This window comes from Planococcus citri, chromosome 5 (genome assembly GCF_950023065.1).
Source record: "Planococcus citri chromosome 5, ihPlaCitr1.1, whole genome shotgun sequence".
Classification (NCBI taxonomy): domain Eukaryota; kingdom Metazoa; phylum Arthropoda; class Insecta; order Hemiptera; family Pseudococcidae; genus Planococcus; species Planococcus citri.
In genome coordinates, this window is record NC_088681.1 from 32195172 (window position 1) to 32213573 (window position 18402).

General features: G+C 32.4%; 4 protein-coding genes across 7 annotated transcripts; 2 read left to right on the plus strand and 2 right to left on the minus strand.

The window, feature by feature from the left end:
* Positions 1 to 87: 87 nt before the first annotated feature.
* Xe7 lies at positions 88 to 3506 on the minus strand. 3 transcript variants are annotated; one of them, XM_065369895.1, is made up of 8 exons: positions 3198 to 3506; positions 2164 to 2937; positions 1942 to 2090; positions 1681 to 1867; positions 1501 to 1602; positions 1291 to 1426; positions 1093 to 1212; positions 88 to 1016 (listed from the first exon to the last, which is right to left on the minus strand). In XM_065369895.1, exons 2-8 carry the CDS (start codon positions 2926 to 2928, stop codon positions 307 to 309), a joined length of 2169 nt encoding a protein of 722 aa, XP_065225967.1. In that variant the 5' UTR covers positions 2929 to 2937; positions 3198 to 3506; the 3' UTR covers positions 88 to 306. The 3 variants fall into 3 exon arrangements, with proteins under 3 accessions (XP_065225967.1, XP_065225968.1, XP_065225966.1); XM_065369896.1 differs by having other exon boundaries at positions 2164 to 3052; XM_065369894.1 differs by having other exon boundaries at positions 2164 to 3506.
* A 388-nt stretch (positions 3507 to 3894) lies between these two features.
* Positions 3895 to 5674, minus strand: LOC135849449 (serum response factor-binding protein 1-like). The gene is made up of 4 exons (XM_065369898.1): positions 5516 to 5674; positions 5282 to 5443; positions 5120 to 5191; positions 3895 to 5050 (listed from the first exon to the last, which is right to left on the minus strand). Exons 1-4 carry the CDS (start codon positions 5549 to 5551, stop codon positions 4019 to 4021), a joined length of 1302 nt encoding a protein of 433 aa, XP_065225970.1. The 5' UTR covers positions 5552 to 5674; the 3' UTR covers positions 3895 to 4018.
* Positions 5675 to 5798: 124 nt separating this feature from the next.
* Positions 5799 to 7914, plus strand: Vps33B (vacuolar protein sorting 33B). The gene is made up of 2 exons (XM_065369897.1): positions 5799 to 6085; positions 6159 to 7914. Exons 1-2 carry the CDS (start codon positions 5940 to 5942, stop codon positions 7753 to 7755), a joined length of 1743 nt encoding a protein of 580 aa, XP_065225969.1. The 5' UTR covers positions 5799 to 5939; the 3' UTR covers positions 7756 to 7914.
* Positions 7915 to 8969: 1055 nt separating this feature from the next.
* LOC135847414 (heterogeneous nuclear ribonucleoprotein 27C-like) lies at positions 8970 to 17172 on the plus strand. 2 transcript variants are annotated; one of them, XM_065366925.1, is made up of 13 exons: positions 8970 to 9196; positions 9487 to 9527; positions 9608 to 9774; positions 9873 to 10056; positions 10827 to 10909; positions 11004 to 11093; positions 11168 to 11273; positions 11344 to 11466; positions 11825 to 11917; positions 12007 to 12107; positions 12544 to 12616; positions 14363 to 14392; positions 16515 to 17172. In XM_065366925.1, exons 1-13 carry the CDS (start codon positions 9156 to 9158, stop codon positions 16652 to 16654), a joined length of 1272 nt encoding a protein of 423 aa, XP_065222997.1. In that variant the 5' UTR covers positions 8970 to 9155; the 3' UTR covers positions 16655 to 17172. The 2 variants fall into 2 exon arrangements, with proteins under 2 accessions (XP_065222997.1, XP_065222998.1); XM_065366926.1 differs by lacking the exon at positions 14363 to 14392 and having other exon boundaries at positions 8972 to 9196.
* Positions 17173 to 18402: the final 1230 nt, after the last annotated feature.

The window sequence follows — 18402 nt, forward strand, 5'->3', positions numbered from 1 at the left end:
GAAAAACAAAAAAATCTGTTTCCAATAAGAAACCTGGCCTATGTATCACGATATCAGACATCAGACTATAATGAACAACACATGTCATGACGTCATGATTATTTACTTTATAAAAAAATACCAAAATTTAAATCGAATAACTCTAACTCATGAATAGGTAGATACGCGAACCAAACGAAGGCATTAAAATTCGATAAAATTGGTACATTTTACGACAAAAGATCACAATAAACAAAAAAAATTACAAAATCGTTAAAAAAATTAAACATAATAACGCTTCTAATTCGAATATCCGAATAAGTAACATTACGCATTCGACTCTTCTTTTTTGTCATCACTTTTCGATTCTTCTTTTCTCTCATCACTTTTCGATTTCTTCTTCTTTTTATGTTTCACTTTCTTCTCTTTTTTATGCTTTTTTACACTACTACTACTTTTATCGTCCTTAGGTGTTTCACTTTCTGGAACTGTATCTGGAACGGGATCTGGTTGTTTCGCAGGATCGACATTTTCTGCGTGTTTCTGTTTACTGACCGATCTCGAATATCGCGAACGATCTCGTGATCTGGATCGAGAGCTGCTCCTGTACGAACGTCTAGATCTTGATCTCGATCTCGACCTACTTCTCGAGTACGATCTCGAATAAGATCGAGAGTACGATCTCGAACGACTTCTAGAATACGACCTAGATCTACTCCTGGAATAGCTGCGAGTAGAACTACGTCTAGAACGTTTCGAATCTCGGGCTAATTTTTGTAAATATTTATAATACTCGTGCGAGTAAGATAACAACATGGGATCCATGAAAGGTACCATGTATTGATTGTGATACCCTCCTCGCCACGAGTTCTGATACGGTTGACGACCGAAAGTACGACGACCGCGAGGAAATCTACCGCGTGAGTTTTGAAAATCGTCATTTGGTTGGTTAAAATTAGAATCGTTACGACCACGACCGTTGCGATTAAATCTGCGACCCATTCTGCGATTTCCGGAAGTGTTGTAGTAATGAGGATCTGAAACAAGCGATTTTTCGTCAGTACCGATTCTAAGAAGTTGGATTGCGTGAAAAAATATTGCAATATTACTGACCGTTATCGTCGTGTAATCGATATCTATCATCTGCTCTATTATTACGGTATTCATTTTCCGATGCTGTATCTGAGGATACCGAAGAGGTTCTGGTGGCATTTTTTGAAAGTTGGGTAGCTTCTGTGATTGTATAAAAATAACGTTATGATTAGTGAATTATTCATTTAGAAAAACGTAAGTCGTGATGAGAGGATTTACCTGATATAAGAGATTTCAATTTAGTAGTTTCTCTAGCTATTTGACGCTCTTGCATTTTTTTAAACTTTTGAATCAATTTGAATCGTAGATCTTTTTCGGTATCTATCTGGGTTTCAGATGATGATGATAATTTATTCTGTACAAATGGAATGATGAAAATTAGGATGGTTTTGCATTCGGAAAATATTATTAAGCTGCTTTATAATTTACTTTTTTCGAAACTGGATCATCATCGTTAGTTTTACCGTCGTGCTTATGTTTCTTTTTTTCTTTACTACCGGATGAAAGTTCTAGCTCTTTTTCTTTTTCATTCTGTCGAGAAAACGTTCAATTAATTAGACTACGATAAGAAAATATTAGCAAAATAGAATAGTTCTGTCGTAAATTTACTTTAACGCGATTAATAAGTTCTCCTAATAAACGAATCGACTCCAATTTTCTCTGCGCCATTAATAATAAGTATTCTTCAACAGCAATCTTCTCATTGATATTGTCCATCTCTTTCAGCTTGAGTTTCTCGATTTGTTTCTGTTTACGTTTCTCTTCGCGTTGTTTTCGTCGCTCTAATTGCTTTAACCTGTAGAAATCCGAGTAATCGTGAAAAACGAAGATTATATAGGAAAGATCGTAGAAACAGTTGAAAAAATTCACCTTTCAGCTTCTTTACGTTTTTCCTCTTCTTCGCGTTCTTTCATTCTTTTCTCTAGGGCTTCTTTTTCTTTCTTTTCCAAACGTTCACGAACTATCTGCCTTCTTCGGAAGGACGCATCACTGAGATGTTTAGATTTGTCAAAATCCACCTACGAAAAATTGCTATCAGTACTTCTGAAATTGAGTTATTTAAATTATTTATTCATTTATTCAATATACTACCTTAATCGAAGCCATGAAAGCATTTTTCTTCTCATCCATGTGTACTAGTTTCATGCCTCTAAACGCATCCATAGCTTTAACGAAACAAAAATACTCCTTGAATTGAACGTAAGCTTCAAAAATGACATTCTGATTAAACGTGAATTGTTTAATTCCCGATATATTCGTGTTCATTTGATGTCTAAACGGATCCAGCATAGGAATATCGATCCTCGACACTTCACCAAATTGTTCGAAAATTTTACCCATCAATCTTTCACTAGGTTTTTCATCGTTAGCATTATAAGTGAACCATTTGCAAGGTAAATTTGCTAAATAAATAGTATCCGGTCGTTCGCCGACTTTCATTTCATTCATATCTTTAGCGTCTCGAAAAAAAGAATCCCAATCATATTTAGAAGGGAAATCCGGTTTCGCTTCCACGGCGCGAATTTTCAACAATTCAGAAAATCCAGGAACTTTGATCGTTTTATTATCCAAATACGCGAGCACCAACGGTAATTTACTTTTGCTTTCAATTTCGCCATCAAAACGAATGAATTGTAGAGTACTTTTGGAAACTTTAATTGATGTGAATTCTTCAGGTCGGATACGTTGCTTGAGTTTTTCGACGATTTCTGCATTTGAAACGGATCTGGCTGAAGCTTTCAATTGCGGTAGGTAAACTGAAATGTGCAGCTGGGCGACCGGTTTCAAATATAATCCGTGAGATTTGGAGAGTGGAACGGCATCTCTTAAATCGGAACAGTTCTGCCAAGCATTCATTTTTGCATTCTGTTCTCATTGAAACAACCGAATACATCTTCAATTTATAAGTTCGCATTTTTTTACGTGTCCAATCTATTATACTTATAGTCTGAAAATATGGCTGAAAAAAACTCTAAACAAACTAAAGATTAACGTAGATGAGCGGCCGCGTGGAGGTTTCCAGACAGCGTCCTCCTTATCAGCGATCTTTGTGAGAGGAATCAAAGTAACAATATACGTAGATTTATAATAAACTATGAATAAAAGTAACTTATTCTGATACAAACCTGAGTACAGTTTAGCTGCGAATATGACTTAGTGAAACCATGTTTTCTTGATTCTTATTCATCTGAGGTACGATTTCATGTGTCGGTTATCCTCGAACATATTTTGTTTACACTTCAGGAAAATACGCAATGAATAGAAAATGTTTCTACGCGGAAGACTGCTCGATAAAATATTATTTACTCGGCGTAAGAAAGAATAACATTGATGAATCTAAAAATTCAACGAGAGATCAAGAGAAATCATCTAATCAATTCAAGTCAAGAATGATGAAAGAGGACACTGACAAGGGGAAGAACTTAGGGTTGGGTGAGGTGGAGGGCAATGCGAACGTATAACAAAGAACGTGCACGACTTACGACTCTGGGATTTAAATTTGAATTTTGAACGATTCAGTCGGTCACGAAAAAATGCGGGAATTTAAAAATAAAAATACTGTAATAAGTAAATGCAAATTTATTTGAATAAGTCATGTTTCAAAACTTCAACGAAACTAAGGCCCCCGTTCCAAATATTCGACTGTTACCTAACTGAATACGGAATTTAAAAAAAAAAACAAAAAAATGAAAATTCGTAGATTCGTACGTGTTCGTACACAAAAATATCTAAGATCTTGTTTCTAGTTTTTCCAGTTTCCTTCTTTCATCAAAACAGAGGGAAATGAATAAAAAAATTTCATTTTTTCAATAAAAAATTACATTTCAACCTTTCAAAATGATTTTTATTTAAAAAAAGAACACAAGCTGACGTTACTTAGTTATAATTAAAAAAACGTAATGAATCTGAAATGAAAACCATCCCATATCATCGTTATAACAATATTTCAATCATCAAATGTGATCTTTTTGCCCTGAAATTTAGTTATACTAGATTGTTTGCGTTTTGCTTCCCACGATGGATGTAACGTTTCTTCCTTCGTTTCTATTTTTGAATATTTCTCAGGAACATCAACTCTAGACCGTTTCCGATTATTTTTTTCTCGAGTCTTCGACTCAGAAAAGTCATTCTTGAATTTTTTTGAAGGAAAATCTGGTTTCTTTTCTTCAATATTTGACGTATTATTAGCAATGCTAACGCTTAAATATTCTTTATTATCCTTCGTAACGAAAAATGGATCAACAGTCCTGGTAATTTTTTCTTCAATAATGGGGTTTTCATTTTCTTTAGATAATTTTATAACAGTCTCATCTTCAACGAATTTCTTTTGGCTCACTTCGCCAGCTTCGCTATTTTTCACTTTGCTGTGACTTTTATCTTTTTTAATATTATCCTTCGTAACGAAAAATGGATCAACGGTCCTGGTAATTTTTTCTTCAATAATGGGGTTTTCATTTTCTTTAGATAATTTTATAACAGTCTCATCTTCAACGAATTCCTTTCGGCTCACTTTGTCAGCATCACTATTTTTCACTTTTCCGAGACTCTTATCTTTTTTAATTTTCTCTTTTTTTTGAGGAAGTTCAATTCCATCATTGCAAGGATTATTCGTAACATGGTCTTTCTTTTCATTGAAATTATCACGATCGAATTTGTTGCTATTGTTGGTTTTCTCTTTCGATGGTACTATTTCCTCAACTCGCCAAGTTCCCAGCTTATTTTCGATATAGGTAACTTTTGCAGTCTTTTTCGGATTTTCTGATGTACTTTTCGACTTGTTATCGATCGATTTTGTCTTATTTTTAGTAGTGAGTTTTTTCTTCTTTTTTTCTTGATATCTGTCTCCTAAGGAGTCGAAGAGAAGAGGTAGAGTTTCTTTCCAATCAGGATACGTTTCTCTGAAAGCTTTCACTTTGCTGTGTACCGGACGATGATCAGAAATACGAGCTATAGCTTTTATTTCTGGTGTTTCATTAACCTGCGAAAAATACGACGGTCAATTAAATTTATGAAATAATTCCAGTAAAAAATAATCTTTATCAATTACATTGTTGGTAATTTGAGCGAGACTCTTTTCATTCATCAATGCGAACTTGGATACATCGTCTTCCTTGATTTTCTGGGGAAAAAATCAGCATGAGAAAGTATAATCTACATAGTTCATTTTGAGCAAAACTTCAATAAAGTCGATGATTCGACAGAACTTTACTTTCATGATCTGTATACACTCTACGTATCTGTCTGCTTTACTTGCATTCTTCGCCTTTTGTTCATCGGTACCTTTTTTATCCCTCAATTTTTTAATTTCTTTTACGAGTTTATTTATCGCCTGAATTCTGGATTGTCGAACGGAATGTCTCATATCAACTATCTGTAGAATGATCGGAATACATAAGAAAATTATTTGATAAATTTTCGAGAAAAGAAGAAATTGATGGGTTACCTTATTATTGAGAATTAGCTTGTTTAATGACTCCATGGCGAACCGACAGGATTTTCAATTTAATAAGTGATGAATTCAAAATTTCAAAACTAATTTCAACACTACATTCGAAGTCGAAGCTTTCAAAAAACTTTCAAAAAACAGAAAAAGTTCACCGAAATGATAACGGTTTTGAGCTTTGAACAATGCGATTTCAACATTTTTCAAAACATTCAACTTTTTTTGTTTTTGATATTGGCAAATGGTAACATTGTTTTTGATTTTGTTTGTTTATATTTTTTATTTTTTATCAAAAAATCCGTATTCGGAAAAAAGTTGAATGATTTTTGAAAAAAAAGGATGAAATTTTTAAAATATGGTCTTTTGAAGCATTTATAGGTTAATAGTGTTAATAGATTGTAATGAGTGCATTATAATCTTCATCATGAAGTCCAAAATACCAGTGCTATCTCTTCTTTCGCGTGAAAAGCTGACGAATATATTGTCGAAAATACCTGGTAAAAAAGATCTAATTATAGATCCAAAAATTATAAAACCATTGGAAAATATTGTAGGAATCTCTGTTCTAAGGTAATGTAATATTCAAATCCCCCTCTATTAATTAATTTAGGTATTGATTGATAATTTCTACTTTATTTGATAGATCTCTTGATGTGGACAAAGTGTATAAAATTCAAGGATCCAATATTCTATCAACCAAAGATACTCGCGTTTTCCTGATTTATACAGATTTAGTGCTAGTGAAACACATATGCGATCATATCAATGCCGAAGTAAGCAAAAATGAGAAAAGCCGAACCTCGTTCTATTTAATTTTGGTACCTAGAAAGTTATTCTCTGTGATGCAATTGTTGGAAGAAGAAGGTGTTTATGAACGTGTTACGGTGTTTTCTCTGCATTGGGAGCTGATACCACTGGATAACAATTCGATTTTATCTCTCGAAATGAAGAATTTCTTTTCCTATTTATTTGTGAACGGAGATCAGTCTTTTTTACCGGTGGCTGCTAAAAGTATTTGGTCAACTTTTTTCCTATGGGGTAATCCATGCACACGGATTTGTATCGGTAATCATTCTCAAAGTGTTAGTAAAATGATCAATACGTATTTCGAAGAACTTGGTAGACCACAGCGTAATAATTCCGATATCGATTGTTGCATCATTGTTGATCGAGATGTGGATTATATGAGTACTTTATTAACTCCAGCTACTTATACAAGCTTACTCGATGAAGTGTTCAGAATACAGAGCGGATTTGTCGAAATAAACGATGGTCTAATGATACCGTTGAATAATCAAGATATCTATTTGCAAATTAGGAATCGTCATTTTTCTCACGTTACTTCGTTCTTGAAAGATAAAGCGAGAACCATTCAAGGCGAATATGAAAAAAGCCAAAAGATGAAGTTAGAAGAAATTAAACAATACGTGAAGAAAGATTTAGTAAATATTACTGAACAGAAGAAATCTCTATCTCATCATATCTCAGCTTGCGAAATTATAGTGAAAAAACTAGGCGAGCATTTTGAAAAGTTTGTTGCCACCGAAGAAGGCATGTTGGAAAACGCTTCGAAATATGAAACCATTAATTTTATCGAAGATTGTATCGCCATGGATAACGTGGATAAATTTTCGATTCTCAGATTAATGTGTCTTCTATCCATTACTCAAAATGGTCTCACCTTGGAAGAGGTGAATAAATTGAAATCGTTGTTTATAAATGCGTACGGATACAATTATCTGCCTATATTTTATAATCTCGAAAAATTAGGTCTTTTCACAATCCAACAAGCGTTCACTTTAAGCGAAGTTACTGCTTCTTCTTTAGCTAATAAAGTTGCCCAAGTTGTTCCCCTGTCTTCGAAAAAAAGTCCTTTTCATCAAATGGTGCAAAAATTGAAATTGATTCCAAATCATAAAGAGCCATCAAATTTTAAAGATCCTTCAGATATGAGTTATGTATTCAGTGGTTCGTACATTCCAGCGGTATGTCAATTGGTTAATTTATTACATTCTGGAGAAATGGTGAAAGATGATGTTCCTAAATTTTTCTCCAATGCTAAAGTACAAACATCCACCGACACGAATGCTTTGAACACATTTTTTATTTATTTTATCGGCGGTGTTACTTATGCTGAAGTTGCTGCTTTTCAATTATTCGAAAAATTGACCGGCTGCCAGGTATTGATTGGAGCGAGTAATATAATTAATGGTAATATTATTTGCGAATCGTGTTTATAGTAATGTTACCTCATACCTGAATTGCTTTATGATTTTGTTGATGATAGTATTTTGCATAATTTTAAATAGGTCATCTTTGTAAAATTTTTTTTTGAATGATTCAAATTTGTGATATCTGTATAATGTTAATGTACCTACCAATAAATTATTGAATTTTCATTTTTATTTGTTCGAACGATTGAAAATTAGTTAGTATATAGTCTGAGTGATCCGGTGACTTTGAAGTTGGAGTGAAAGTTGCTCTCGACTTCTTGAGAAAGTCGTTCACTTCCCTCTTGAAAATTGAAAGAGGAAATTCTGCTACGTGTGTCTTGCTTTGTTGGTTTTTCAAAAGCACATTTTTGTTTAAATTTGAACTTTCAGGTTCAGACAGGCTTCAAATTTGAATAAAATGGTCTATGTCCTATGTCAATCTTCAATCACTTTTTGCCTTTTTCATTAAAAAAAAAATAAAAAATTGACGTTTACTCCTGGGTTGGTCTAGGTTGGCCATATTGCTGATGCAATTCAAAATTATTTCTTCCAAAAAGTCAATCAGAAAGTCACCTGATGGTGGGTTTACACCGCAGTCGACAACAGTGTTTCAGAAACAAATTCATGTTTACAACCAAGTTTCAGTTTTTCATTTACACCAAATGTTTCGAAACCTGTGTTTACAACGTGTTGTAAACAATGTTTCAGGTCGCCGAAATTTCCGGCGACTTGAAACAATGTTTAGAAACATTTGTGGTTAAGGGTATTGGTATGAAAGATGAACAGTAATTTAAGTGTGTTTTCCTTATATTTTTTATTGTGAGGTGTATTATTTTTCATTAAAAAGCTGAAAAATCATGTCAGGAATGCTTCTATTGCTACTTTTCTACTAAATACAGCAGCAATATCATTTTTTTGCAATGGTTACTGATAAGCATATAACGAACAAACAAAACACAATTTTTGATATATAAGTACCAGAAAGAGGTGAGTGAACAGACTGCATTGCATAGGATTTAAATCAGAAAGTAAAAATATTCAATATGAAGAGAATTAATTAATCAGAAAATCGTGAAGAGAAATGCTGATAAAAATGTTGCTGTTTTAAAATTTGGTGTAAATCAATCATGTTTCAAACATTGTTTCCTAAACATTTTGTTTTCCAACTTTGTTTTCGAAACATTGTTGTCGACTGCGATGTAAACCCACCATGACCTAACTGACGTCAAACCTTGTTTGTGACGTTTTTATTTTGATGAGAGAAAATAGAAAAGTGGAAAAAAGATTACGGATTGAAACTGAAAGTTGGTTCGGAAAAATTATTATTATGTGGTAGATTTATACATTGAACGAATCTCTTTGGTTTATATTTCAATAGCAGTGTAATATAATCATCAATTTTCTCAGTCCATATAGTGTATGCGATCATGAAAGGAATCAAACCAGAATTAATCGACGATGAACGAGGGTATGTATCCATCCATTTGATGAAAAAATGATCCATTTGTTTTAGTAGTTCTGGTTTTCATTCGCAATATTATACGTATACTTGATCAGAATTACTGAGCTTCAGGAGCAATACTATTTTGAGCTTACTACAGAATCGTATTTGTTACGTACATCATGGAGTGAAACTCACATGAGCTGAATTTATCTATCGAAGCCGGCATTGCATATTGAACGATTGCTGTTTAGGCTAAGTTTCGTAATTCTTGCGTTAATTCCTAAGCATTAAATTCTTTTATTCTTTTTTTTCAGAAAATTATTTGTTGGAGGTTTAAGTTGGGATACCACTCAAGGTAAATTAGTTTTTATTTCATTTCTAGTTGAACGTAATCGATGTTACTTCATTATCATATTTTTATTTGCCACATTGCAGAAACTTTACAGAAATATTTTTCGCGATATGGAGAAGTTATCGATTGCGTTGTTATGAAAAACAGCGATAGCGGTCGTTCTCGAGGATTCGGTTTCATTACTTTCGCTGATCCGTCTAATGTCAATATTGTTCTCCAGAATGGACCACATGTACTCGATGGTCGAACGGTACTATATACCTATCTCTTATTCTCGTATCTCGATGCTCAAATTTCAATTAAAATACCTACCAGACTTGTTGACTCACAATTCGTTTTTGTTATTAGATTGATCCAAAAGCTTGCACACCGCGTTCGATGCAAAAGAAAAAAGGTGGCAATTTCCCCAAAGTATTTTTAGGAGGATTACCATCGAATGTAACCGAAACAGATCTACGAACATTTTTTGGTCGATATGGAAAAGTAATGGAAATTGTTATCATGTACGATCAGGAAAAAAAGAAATCAAGAGGTAAATATTATTAATATTCTTATTTTATTCATTTCAATTACGATAGATAGGATTTGTTGAAGTGATGAGAATGAGATGGTTATCGTAGTATAATTCATTAAAAATAACAGCTTTTATTGCCTAAGTTTTTTCCACCAAGAAGTGTATGAATTTTAGTTTGCGATATTTAAGAATACAATGTGTAGTATTTATTTCGTTTACGAAATACTTCTTGAAAACGGCAAAGTATGAGTAATTATGCAGCGATGTTTGTAAATAGTAATTCACTTACTTATACGCTATTGTTTTGTTTTAATGACATTCTTTGTTTTGTTTAGGTATTGTTAAGGTTTATATAAGTTTAATTGTTAAGTTGAATCGACACTGCTGCCAATCTCATAATTCAAATAATAAGTTACCTTAAGTTTGATTTTAAGATTAATTTTTAAGATCCAAATACTTAAGGTACCTATTTATTTATTATATTTACAAGCGTTATCGGAATTAAGTTGTAAGTATAGGAAATTGATAGCCAGTTCTCATACTATCATCAGCCTAAATATTTTTCGGGTGATGGATGTTGGAATTCTTAATGCATGAAAATGTTTTATTTTATTCTAAAACGCTTTCTTATCAAGTAATTGGTCGGACGAGTTTTTAAAATTCTGCATATTTATTATGGAAATAGCTGACAGAGTTGAGCAGCAGTGTGATGATCAACAATGATGTTTTTATGAAGAAACATCTTCATATCAACACCTTACCGACACATTTGCTGTTTCCTGTCGTAGGATTCGGCTTCTTGGGATTCGAAGATGAAGACGCGGTCGATCGATGTTGCGCCGATCATTTTGTCAATCTAAATGGCAAACAGGTATGAGAAATTATTATTCTTCATAGAATTCATAATGTTGTGTGTCGAATCTTGAATGAGAAAATGTATTCTCAAAATATTTCCATCGATGTAGGTTGAAATCAAAAGAGCCGAAATGAGAGATAAAAATAATCTAGCAGACTTCACAGCCGCTCCATGGAATCAGAATCCGATGTCAGTTGGAGTAAGTAAAATTTTTACACTTTGTACTTTATGATTTTGAGTTGGAAATGTTTTAATAACTCATTTACTATTCAGGGTATCGGTATCGGCGCACCAAATGGACCACCTATGGCTGGAATGGCTCCAGGAAGTATGATGCCTGGTTATCAAGGTTGGGGATCGAGTCCTGCTGCAGGATATGGTAAAAATTGTTCGTAATTTGTATCAAATCAGAGAAATACAGTTTATTAGTTGTGATTTACTTCGTGTAGGTTACGCAGCACCTACAGCGCCTGGAGGTTATCAAGGTTGGGGCGCTCCAGCCACGCCACAAGCTCCTCCGCAGTGGGGCTCAACGTATAGTGCCGCCCAGCAACCTGGATACGGATCTTACGGTATATTGATACGTCATTGTAGCTTTTTTGTATGCAAACGAGGTGTTGACCATATTTTTTTGAAATTTTCATGTCGTCACTTCTGTTTTGTTGGAAGAAATGACTCATTTTTTAATCGTTATTCTTTGAAAATGTGATATGTGTGGATTTTTGTAATCTACTGTCCATATTCAAAACCGACACAACGAGAAAAATTCAAATATTATTATTGAAGAGAATACTTTGAGAAATTAGTCACGAGTATTTAAAAATAATATTTCTGAATTGTATTTATTGAACGGTTGTTGTCAAATTACGACGATTTTAATGATTGGGGAAAACATGAGGAATGAAATTTAATGGCTGATTTGTTTAACAGCTCCTCAAGCAGGCCCTCAAGCCGGTTACGGAAATAGTTGGAACTGGAGTATTTCACAAAATGGCCCAGTAGCTGGACAAGGCGCCTCTCAAAGTACGTTTGGAAGAAATACTAAACGAATAACGTTAGTTGAATGAAAGCAAGAAATATTATCGACTAATCGTTCTGTTTGTATTACGTAGGTGATATGTATTCGAGAAATGCTGGCGCAGCTCCGGCTAATAATTTAGCAGTTCCTCAAAAAAATGATTACGCCGGGTACAATTATGCCGGATATCAGACAGTAAATATCGTTCATGATATATTTTTCTGAAAACTATATATGTATTTCGTTGTGTGCAAAATATGATCCAAAGTCACTGGCTGTTGGCCTAAATTAAGCCTCAATCACACTGTAATGATCAAAAGAGCCCATGAATGCTAGCATTATCCAAAAACCATCTGTAGGCGTGCTACTGTCAACATTTTTAATGAACCATTCTTGTTATATGTCTGAAAATATCACCAATAATTTTTTGCCTCATTTCTCATCCGATGAAGGCATATTTTTGGGCACTTGAATCGACTTCTAGCTCATTTTTTTCGTCTCTTCGCACCCCTCTCCCTTTTTGTGTAATTGAGCTCAGAAATAAGAAATATTGAAGGCCAACCAACAGTAATCTTGGAACACTCATTTAAATCATGTTCCTGAACCAATTTTTTCCTCTTTTTCTTCACAGGATAGCGCAACATATGGAGGAGCACGAAGTTACAACGCGACAGATGTCACGCCATCAGGTATCGTGGCTGGAGGTGGGTACAATAAGCCATTCGATTATAAAGAGTGGCCTGCTTCATGATTAGACGATTTTTTTATCAGACGAACGCCGTACGGTGTGATACAAAATTATTGCTGTCACTTTTACTAATTTATTTACGAAGATAGCATGCTATTTATCGGGGTTTTTGCCGTATTTCTTTTTTTTAAATTATCGCTAATCGTAGAGATTTTTAAATTTTAATAGTTTTAATGGCTTTAATTATTGGCAGTTTTAATACAGTGGGTGTAATCTTGTCTATCCTTCTAGCAGGGGGTGTATTGTATTTTTTTTCCTTATATAAATAGTAAAAATTTTAGTCGCGTTAGGGCGCGGCTAGTGATCAAAAGTGAGACTAGACAGTAATCTATTTTATATATTTATTTTCTTGGATGATTTTTATCTAGAGTATCATTAGGTTAAAAATACTCCGGCTAAAATGATTTTGAAAAAAATTCAAATCCAATAGTTCATTCTCACATATTATTTTTCATCTCTTCTTTAATGTGTTATTTCGTGTGTTTTGTTTTATTATCGACTGGTTTACGATTAATTATTAAATTCTAATAGATTGGTACGTACATTTTTTTCCTTGTTTGTTGAATCGTGTAATTTTTTTTCTTACTTGTGTGTTTCCTTTCTTCTGATTTTTTTTTCTCAAATATTATTATAAGAAAATTGTAAGTCAACGTTACTTTTAACTTGTCCCATTTTAATGTACCTACGGTTTTTTTCCTTATATTTTCGAGTCAATTTTTTACGAGAAAAAAATAACAGATAATTGTATATTTACTGGTATTAGAGTAAGTAAGAATTCTTCGTGAATTCATTTCATTTTTTTTTATTTTTTTCAAATATCGAAAATATTTGTGTAAACGTTTTAGGAATCTCAAAGAAAACGAGTTATTACGTTAAAAAAGCAGTACATTAATTATATTTCAATTATGTACTAAGATAGTAAAATTTAAATTACGAAAGGGACCCATGTTTTTACCATAACGTTAAAAAAATTTGGTACCTGTATAGTTAGTTTTTTAAAGCTTTATAATCGCTTGAAAATGCGCTAGAAAAAATATTTTAAGAAAATTTTTTACTCGTATGCCTATTTACTATAAATAAATAATATAAAATAGATTCAAGTATATGTTTGTACGTAAATAGAAGTAAAAAAAAGAGAAAGAAAAAAAAATACAAAAAAAAACGATTTTTATTCGTTATTTTAGTTTTTGTAATTAAAAATTTAGAATACAATCGACCAAAGTACAAATCATGATTAAGCAAAAATTGTAAATTTTCTACACCTGTTGGATATATTAATTATAATAATCTTTCTTTTTTTTCTTTTATATTGCATTGTTCTGTATGTTTTTTTCTTTATTTTTTTTTCGTTTGTTTTTGGCTTCAATAAACGTTTGAAGATGATGGTTTCTCATTTCGTCTTTAACGGGTCGTATGGGCAAGTAAAAGTAACCTTGAACTTGGATTTTTTAAATGTTTTTAAACAATTTTCGAATGAATTTTCTTTTAATTGTTTTTCATGTCTCTGTCTCTCTTTTGTTTTTGTTTTTTTTTTTAAATTTTCATTTTGTGTTATTCGTGTTACTTACCTACGGGTTTTTACGTGTTTAAAATTGTGTGCCTGGGGCTTACTGGTTTCGGATGTTTGGATGATTGTGTTTTTGGGATGAAGTTGCGTTGATGTTGATTGTGTATTAATATCGAATTTACTTTGTTTATGCAGATGTGGATAGTTCTGTGTTGGTAGAGAATGGTATGTATTGTTGATTCGTTATGTGGTGAGATAGTTTTTGGCAAATTTAATTGATAGAATGAAAAATATCTCGAATTTCAGTGGGAGAGTTCGTGATTGTTTACTTGTTTAAAAAAAGGAGTATTTTCGACGGTTCGACCAATTGTGTGAATGCATGATATACACTTACACTTTACTTTTCTTACACTTTTCTTATTATTGCATGAATTAACATCAACTAAGATACCTAGGGCTCGTGTTTTGAAGTATTCTGTAAACAAATTTATTTTGATAATTTTTTCAATTTTATTTTCAATTGCCAAATTTTTGAATTGAAATCTTCGAGATTCTTAAATTTGCGAATAGGTACTCAAATCAGAAAAATAAAAAAATAAAATAACAATCATACGATTTTATGGGGAAAAAATTAATGAAATTGAATTCTAGATAAAAAGACTCACAAGTTTTTTCTTGATGAGATAATATTTTAAATCATCGGAATATTTTTCAGTTACTGACAAAAAATTGAAATGGGAAGGAGAGGGGGGGGGTAGAAGAAAGTGAATCTGAATCACCAAATTATTGAAATACTGTTTTGAAGAGAATAAATGAAAACGTCTAAATTATCACTTGAAGTTTGAAAAGCGTAAGGTTGAACTTTCACAATGGAACTTCAAATTTCAATGAGGACAAAAATTGAAATCTCCTAAAATATTAAAGCAGAGACTCTCGCACATTTCTTGAAAAAAACAATTCAATTTTCAAATTAAAATCATAGTACCTACTTCTGAGACGAAGCACGAGAGGTCACTAATTTTTTGAATGTGAAGTAATTTGAAGGTATCCTGTTCAAGTATTGGCTAATTTTTTCAATTCGACCCTTCTACCCTCCTCAGCTATTCTTCCTTAAAGATGGTGAACAGTTTTAAAAAATTGAAAATGATATAAATTTCGCTTCGTTTGCCATACTTTCAAGAGCACTGACTTCGACTATACATTATTGGGTTTTCAGAATTCTGAGTGCGAATATTCGTTGATTCTCCTACATTTTGAAAAAAAGAGGACTGTTGTAATATCCCTAAAATTAAAATACATATATGTAAATTTTGAGATCATCGGGGGTTATATTGTTCAAAAATAAATGGATGGTCAAAATCGACACCCTAGGAAAGTCGAAAACCTTACAAACATCGTTTGAACTGGCGAACTCATTTAAATATGTGAGTAAATTAAATTTCAGATAATAAAAGCTATTTCAAATACAAATTCTTTTTTTTTTTTTTTTTTTTTTTTTTTGAAAATTAGGAAAAAGAATAAAAAATACCTACCAACCTACGTACGCCAACAATATTTGAAAAAAAGTTTCACCTTGTGCCAGTCTAGGTTGTTGAAAAAATGATTACGTATTTTACTTATTTCGTTTTAATTTTTTCAAGTCGCGTTTTTCTCTTTTGATGTTTGAAAAATTTCTTACTCGCAAAAATTCCTATTTTTATTTCTGCTGGAATTTTCAACTTCTGACGGCACCTAACAATTTAATCTTAAAAGGAATGTTTTCAACCGACACGACTATTTGGAATATGGCGTCATTTCCTTTAATCATAATTCGTTAGGTTGGTACTCTCGTTTGTTTGCGAGAATTTTCAAAGCAACAATGTAACTTACATTTTCACTATAAAATGCGTCTTTTTTTAGACGAATTTCTTTCTTCGTTCCATACCAAACAGGCAATTGGCGGGCTTTGTCGAAAAATATTTCAAATTGTAATCGAATTTATAAATATTAAATTTTTATTTTGGGAATAAAATAAAAACAATTCGCGAACCATTTTTTTTTTTTTTTTTGAATTAGAAACTAACCGTAACCGATTTAGATTACGAAAATTTCCAATTTTCATTTCACCCATTTTCTTTACTTCCTACGTTCCTATTTCGATCGGTTCCGCTTGTATAGAGTCAAAGAACACGAGCGATTTTTAGGAAATAATTTCCGATAGGTAATCCCACGCATTGTGTCGTAGAAAAAAAACCAGAAATATAAAAATGTTGCGTTTGTTGGAGGATTATAGGAAATAGCTTTATTACAAACAATACTTACCACACGGCGATATTTCTACGTACTACTTGGAACTTTTTATTTACAGATAACGCAGATTGGAATGAAAACAACGTGTACATTCAACCAGTTCCGATGAAAAAACCCGATGATAAACTGGGACCAATCAGAAGTACCAAAAGTTCCAGTACTTCTAAATCTCATCATCCTTATCGAAGATCTTCATAATTTTTAGTAATCTTTTCTCCTCGTTCTTCCAAGTCGAGTTTTTGCATTTAATAAACGAATTCCCTCGAGTTCGTCGTATCTCAATTTTTGTCATTAATTTTAATTTTTTTTCCCCCTATTATTGTAATTTATTATCTACGATAGTTATACACGAGCCATCGAAATTTCTAAGTTACGTATATAAAGATTTACCTAGCTTATTTATATATACCTAAGTACTTTTATCTTTGTGATTTTAAGGCTATTTCATCTAATGGAATAGTCTATAGTAAGTTATTTTATTAATTCGAGAGTACTTTACATTCCGATTTTATTTTTTTGTAACGATTGAGTTGATGTTATTTCTAATTCGAAGGTACATTTTTCTCATACGTCGATATTATTAGTCAAGACGAGTTATATACAGTTTTATGGATTTTAATTATCACGTCTTATACGCGAGAAATTTTCGGGTGATTTATAGTTTTAGGCTGTTGAAAAGGTTCTCATCGTTAGGATAATAAATTTTCTGAGAAAAATGTCGTTTTATTTCAATATTGTTGAAGTACCTATTGCACCTCTCACCTCTGAAATGTCCTATCAACATTTTTTTTTCTTTTTTCAAAATGTGGTTTTTCCTCACATCAAGAACTGAAAAATTCATCTAGAAAATCGATATAAATAACTGACGAGAAAAATACACCGATACTAAAATTTTTCAGCATTTTTAATAGGTATTTAGCGACATAAAATACACAGTCTACAAAATTAAAAACGAAAAAAAAAATCAAACAAAGAAAAAAATTATAAACAACATTTTTTAAGCACAATAATAACAATTAAGTATAAAAAACAAAAAAACAAAAATGATTTATACAACACGGATATTATTTGTAAACGTAGGTACTATAAGGGTAAAAGTATAAAAAAAAATCGTACGTACAGACGAATAAAACCAATTATATTACAATATTTTACATTTTAATAAGTACTACAATTAGATATGTAAATTTACTCATAATTAATCCCACAAGATCATTTTGAATTCTCACTAAACATCGTAAATCTAATAAGAGCTGCGCCTTCATAACTCACTTTAGGCCGCTTAATCAACTCTTAAATACCCATATGGGTAAACAGAACGTATAAACAACTTGTTAACCGCGTGCAATGTAAACTATCCGATACGATTCAAGAATTAGTTTTGTTTACAAAAGAGGCTTTTCTTTTAGTAGCTCATTACTTAGGTAAGTATTCGTTGTATATACACTGTTCATTTAATGAAAGATTTCATTTTTTGTCAATTTGTTGCAAATTAACAAGGTTTTAATCCAGGGTGTGTTTTTTTTACACCCCGAATGCGTAACTGTAACACACGTTACAATGAAGACGTTTAAACGAGGAACATTTCCGGCAGTGGTTCTTATATTGGATTAGACAATGTAAAAATAGGGTAATTTCGAGCGCTCCTTGAGTAAATACTCGTGTAATGTGTGTTTCATTTCATCATTATACCAAGTGTTCGCTGTTCTGTTCGATTCGAGGTGTCGAATACTTCCCTGAGTATTGAAACAGCAACTCAAACTGTACAAATGTTATTAGTTTGCCGATCTAAGATGATTTCACAGTTTCATCAAATTTAGGGAGAGCGTGGATTTCACCATCTTACCCTTGAAAGTTCCCTTTTTTATGGTATTTTTTGAGCAATTTCTCAAAATTCAAATACGCATAAATTTCTTCTTTCTCCCCCCTCCCCCCAAAAAACCAAA

Coding starts and splice junctions, on each gene's coding strand:
- Vps33B (XM_065369897.1), top strand. CDS start 5,940: ATGAAGTCCAAAATACCAGTGCTATCTCTTCTTTCGCGTGAAAAGCTG. Junction 6,086..6,158: donor GTAGGAATCTCTGTTCTAAG/GTAATGTAATAT, acceptor TTTATTTGATAG/ATCTCTTGATGTGGACAAAG.
- LOC135847414 (XM_065366925.1), top strand. CDS start 9,156: ATGAAAGGAATCAAACCAGAATTAATCGACGATGAACGAGG. Junction 10,910..11,003: donor TCAATCTAAATGGCAAACAG/GTATGAGAAATT, acceptor CCATCGATGTAG/GTTGAAATCAAAAGAGCCGA. Junction 12,108..12,543: donor ATTATGCCGGATATCAGACA/GTAAATATCGTT, acceptor TTTTCTTCACAG/GATAGCGCAACATATGGAGG.
- Xe7 (XM_065369895.1), bottom strand. CDS start 2,928: ATGAATGCTTGGCAGAACTGTTCCGATTTAAGAGATGCCGTTCCACTC. Junction 1,427..1,500: donor ATGATCCAGTTTCGAAAAAA/GTAAATTATAAA, acceptor CCATTTGTACAG/AATAAATTATCATCATCATC. Junction 1,213..1,290: donor ATTGAAATCTCTTATATCAG/GTAAATCCTCTC, acceptor ATACAATCACAG/AAGCTACCCAACTTTCAAAA.
- LOC135849449 (XM_065369898.1), bottom strand. CDS start 5,551: ATGGAGTCATTAAACAAGCTAATTCTCAATAATAAG. Junction 5,444..5,515: donor AGCTAATTCTCAATAATAAG/GTAACCCATCAA, acceptor ATCATTCTACAG/ATAGTTGATATGAGACATTC. Junction 5,051..5,119: donor TCGCTCAAATTACCAACAAT/GTAATTGATAAA, acceptor TATTTTTCGCAG/GTTAATGAAACACCAGAAAT.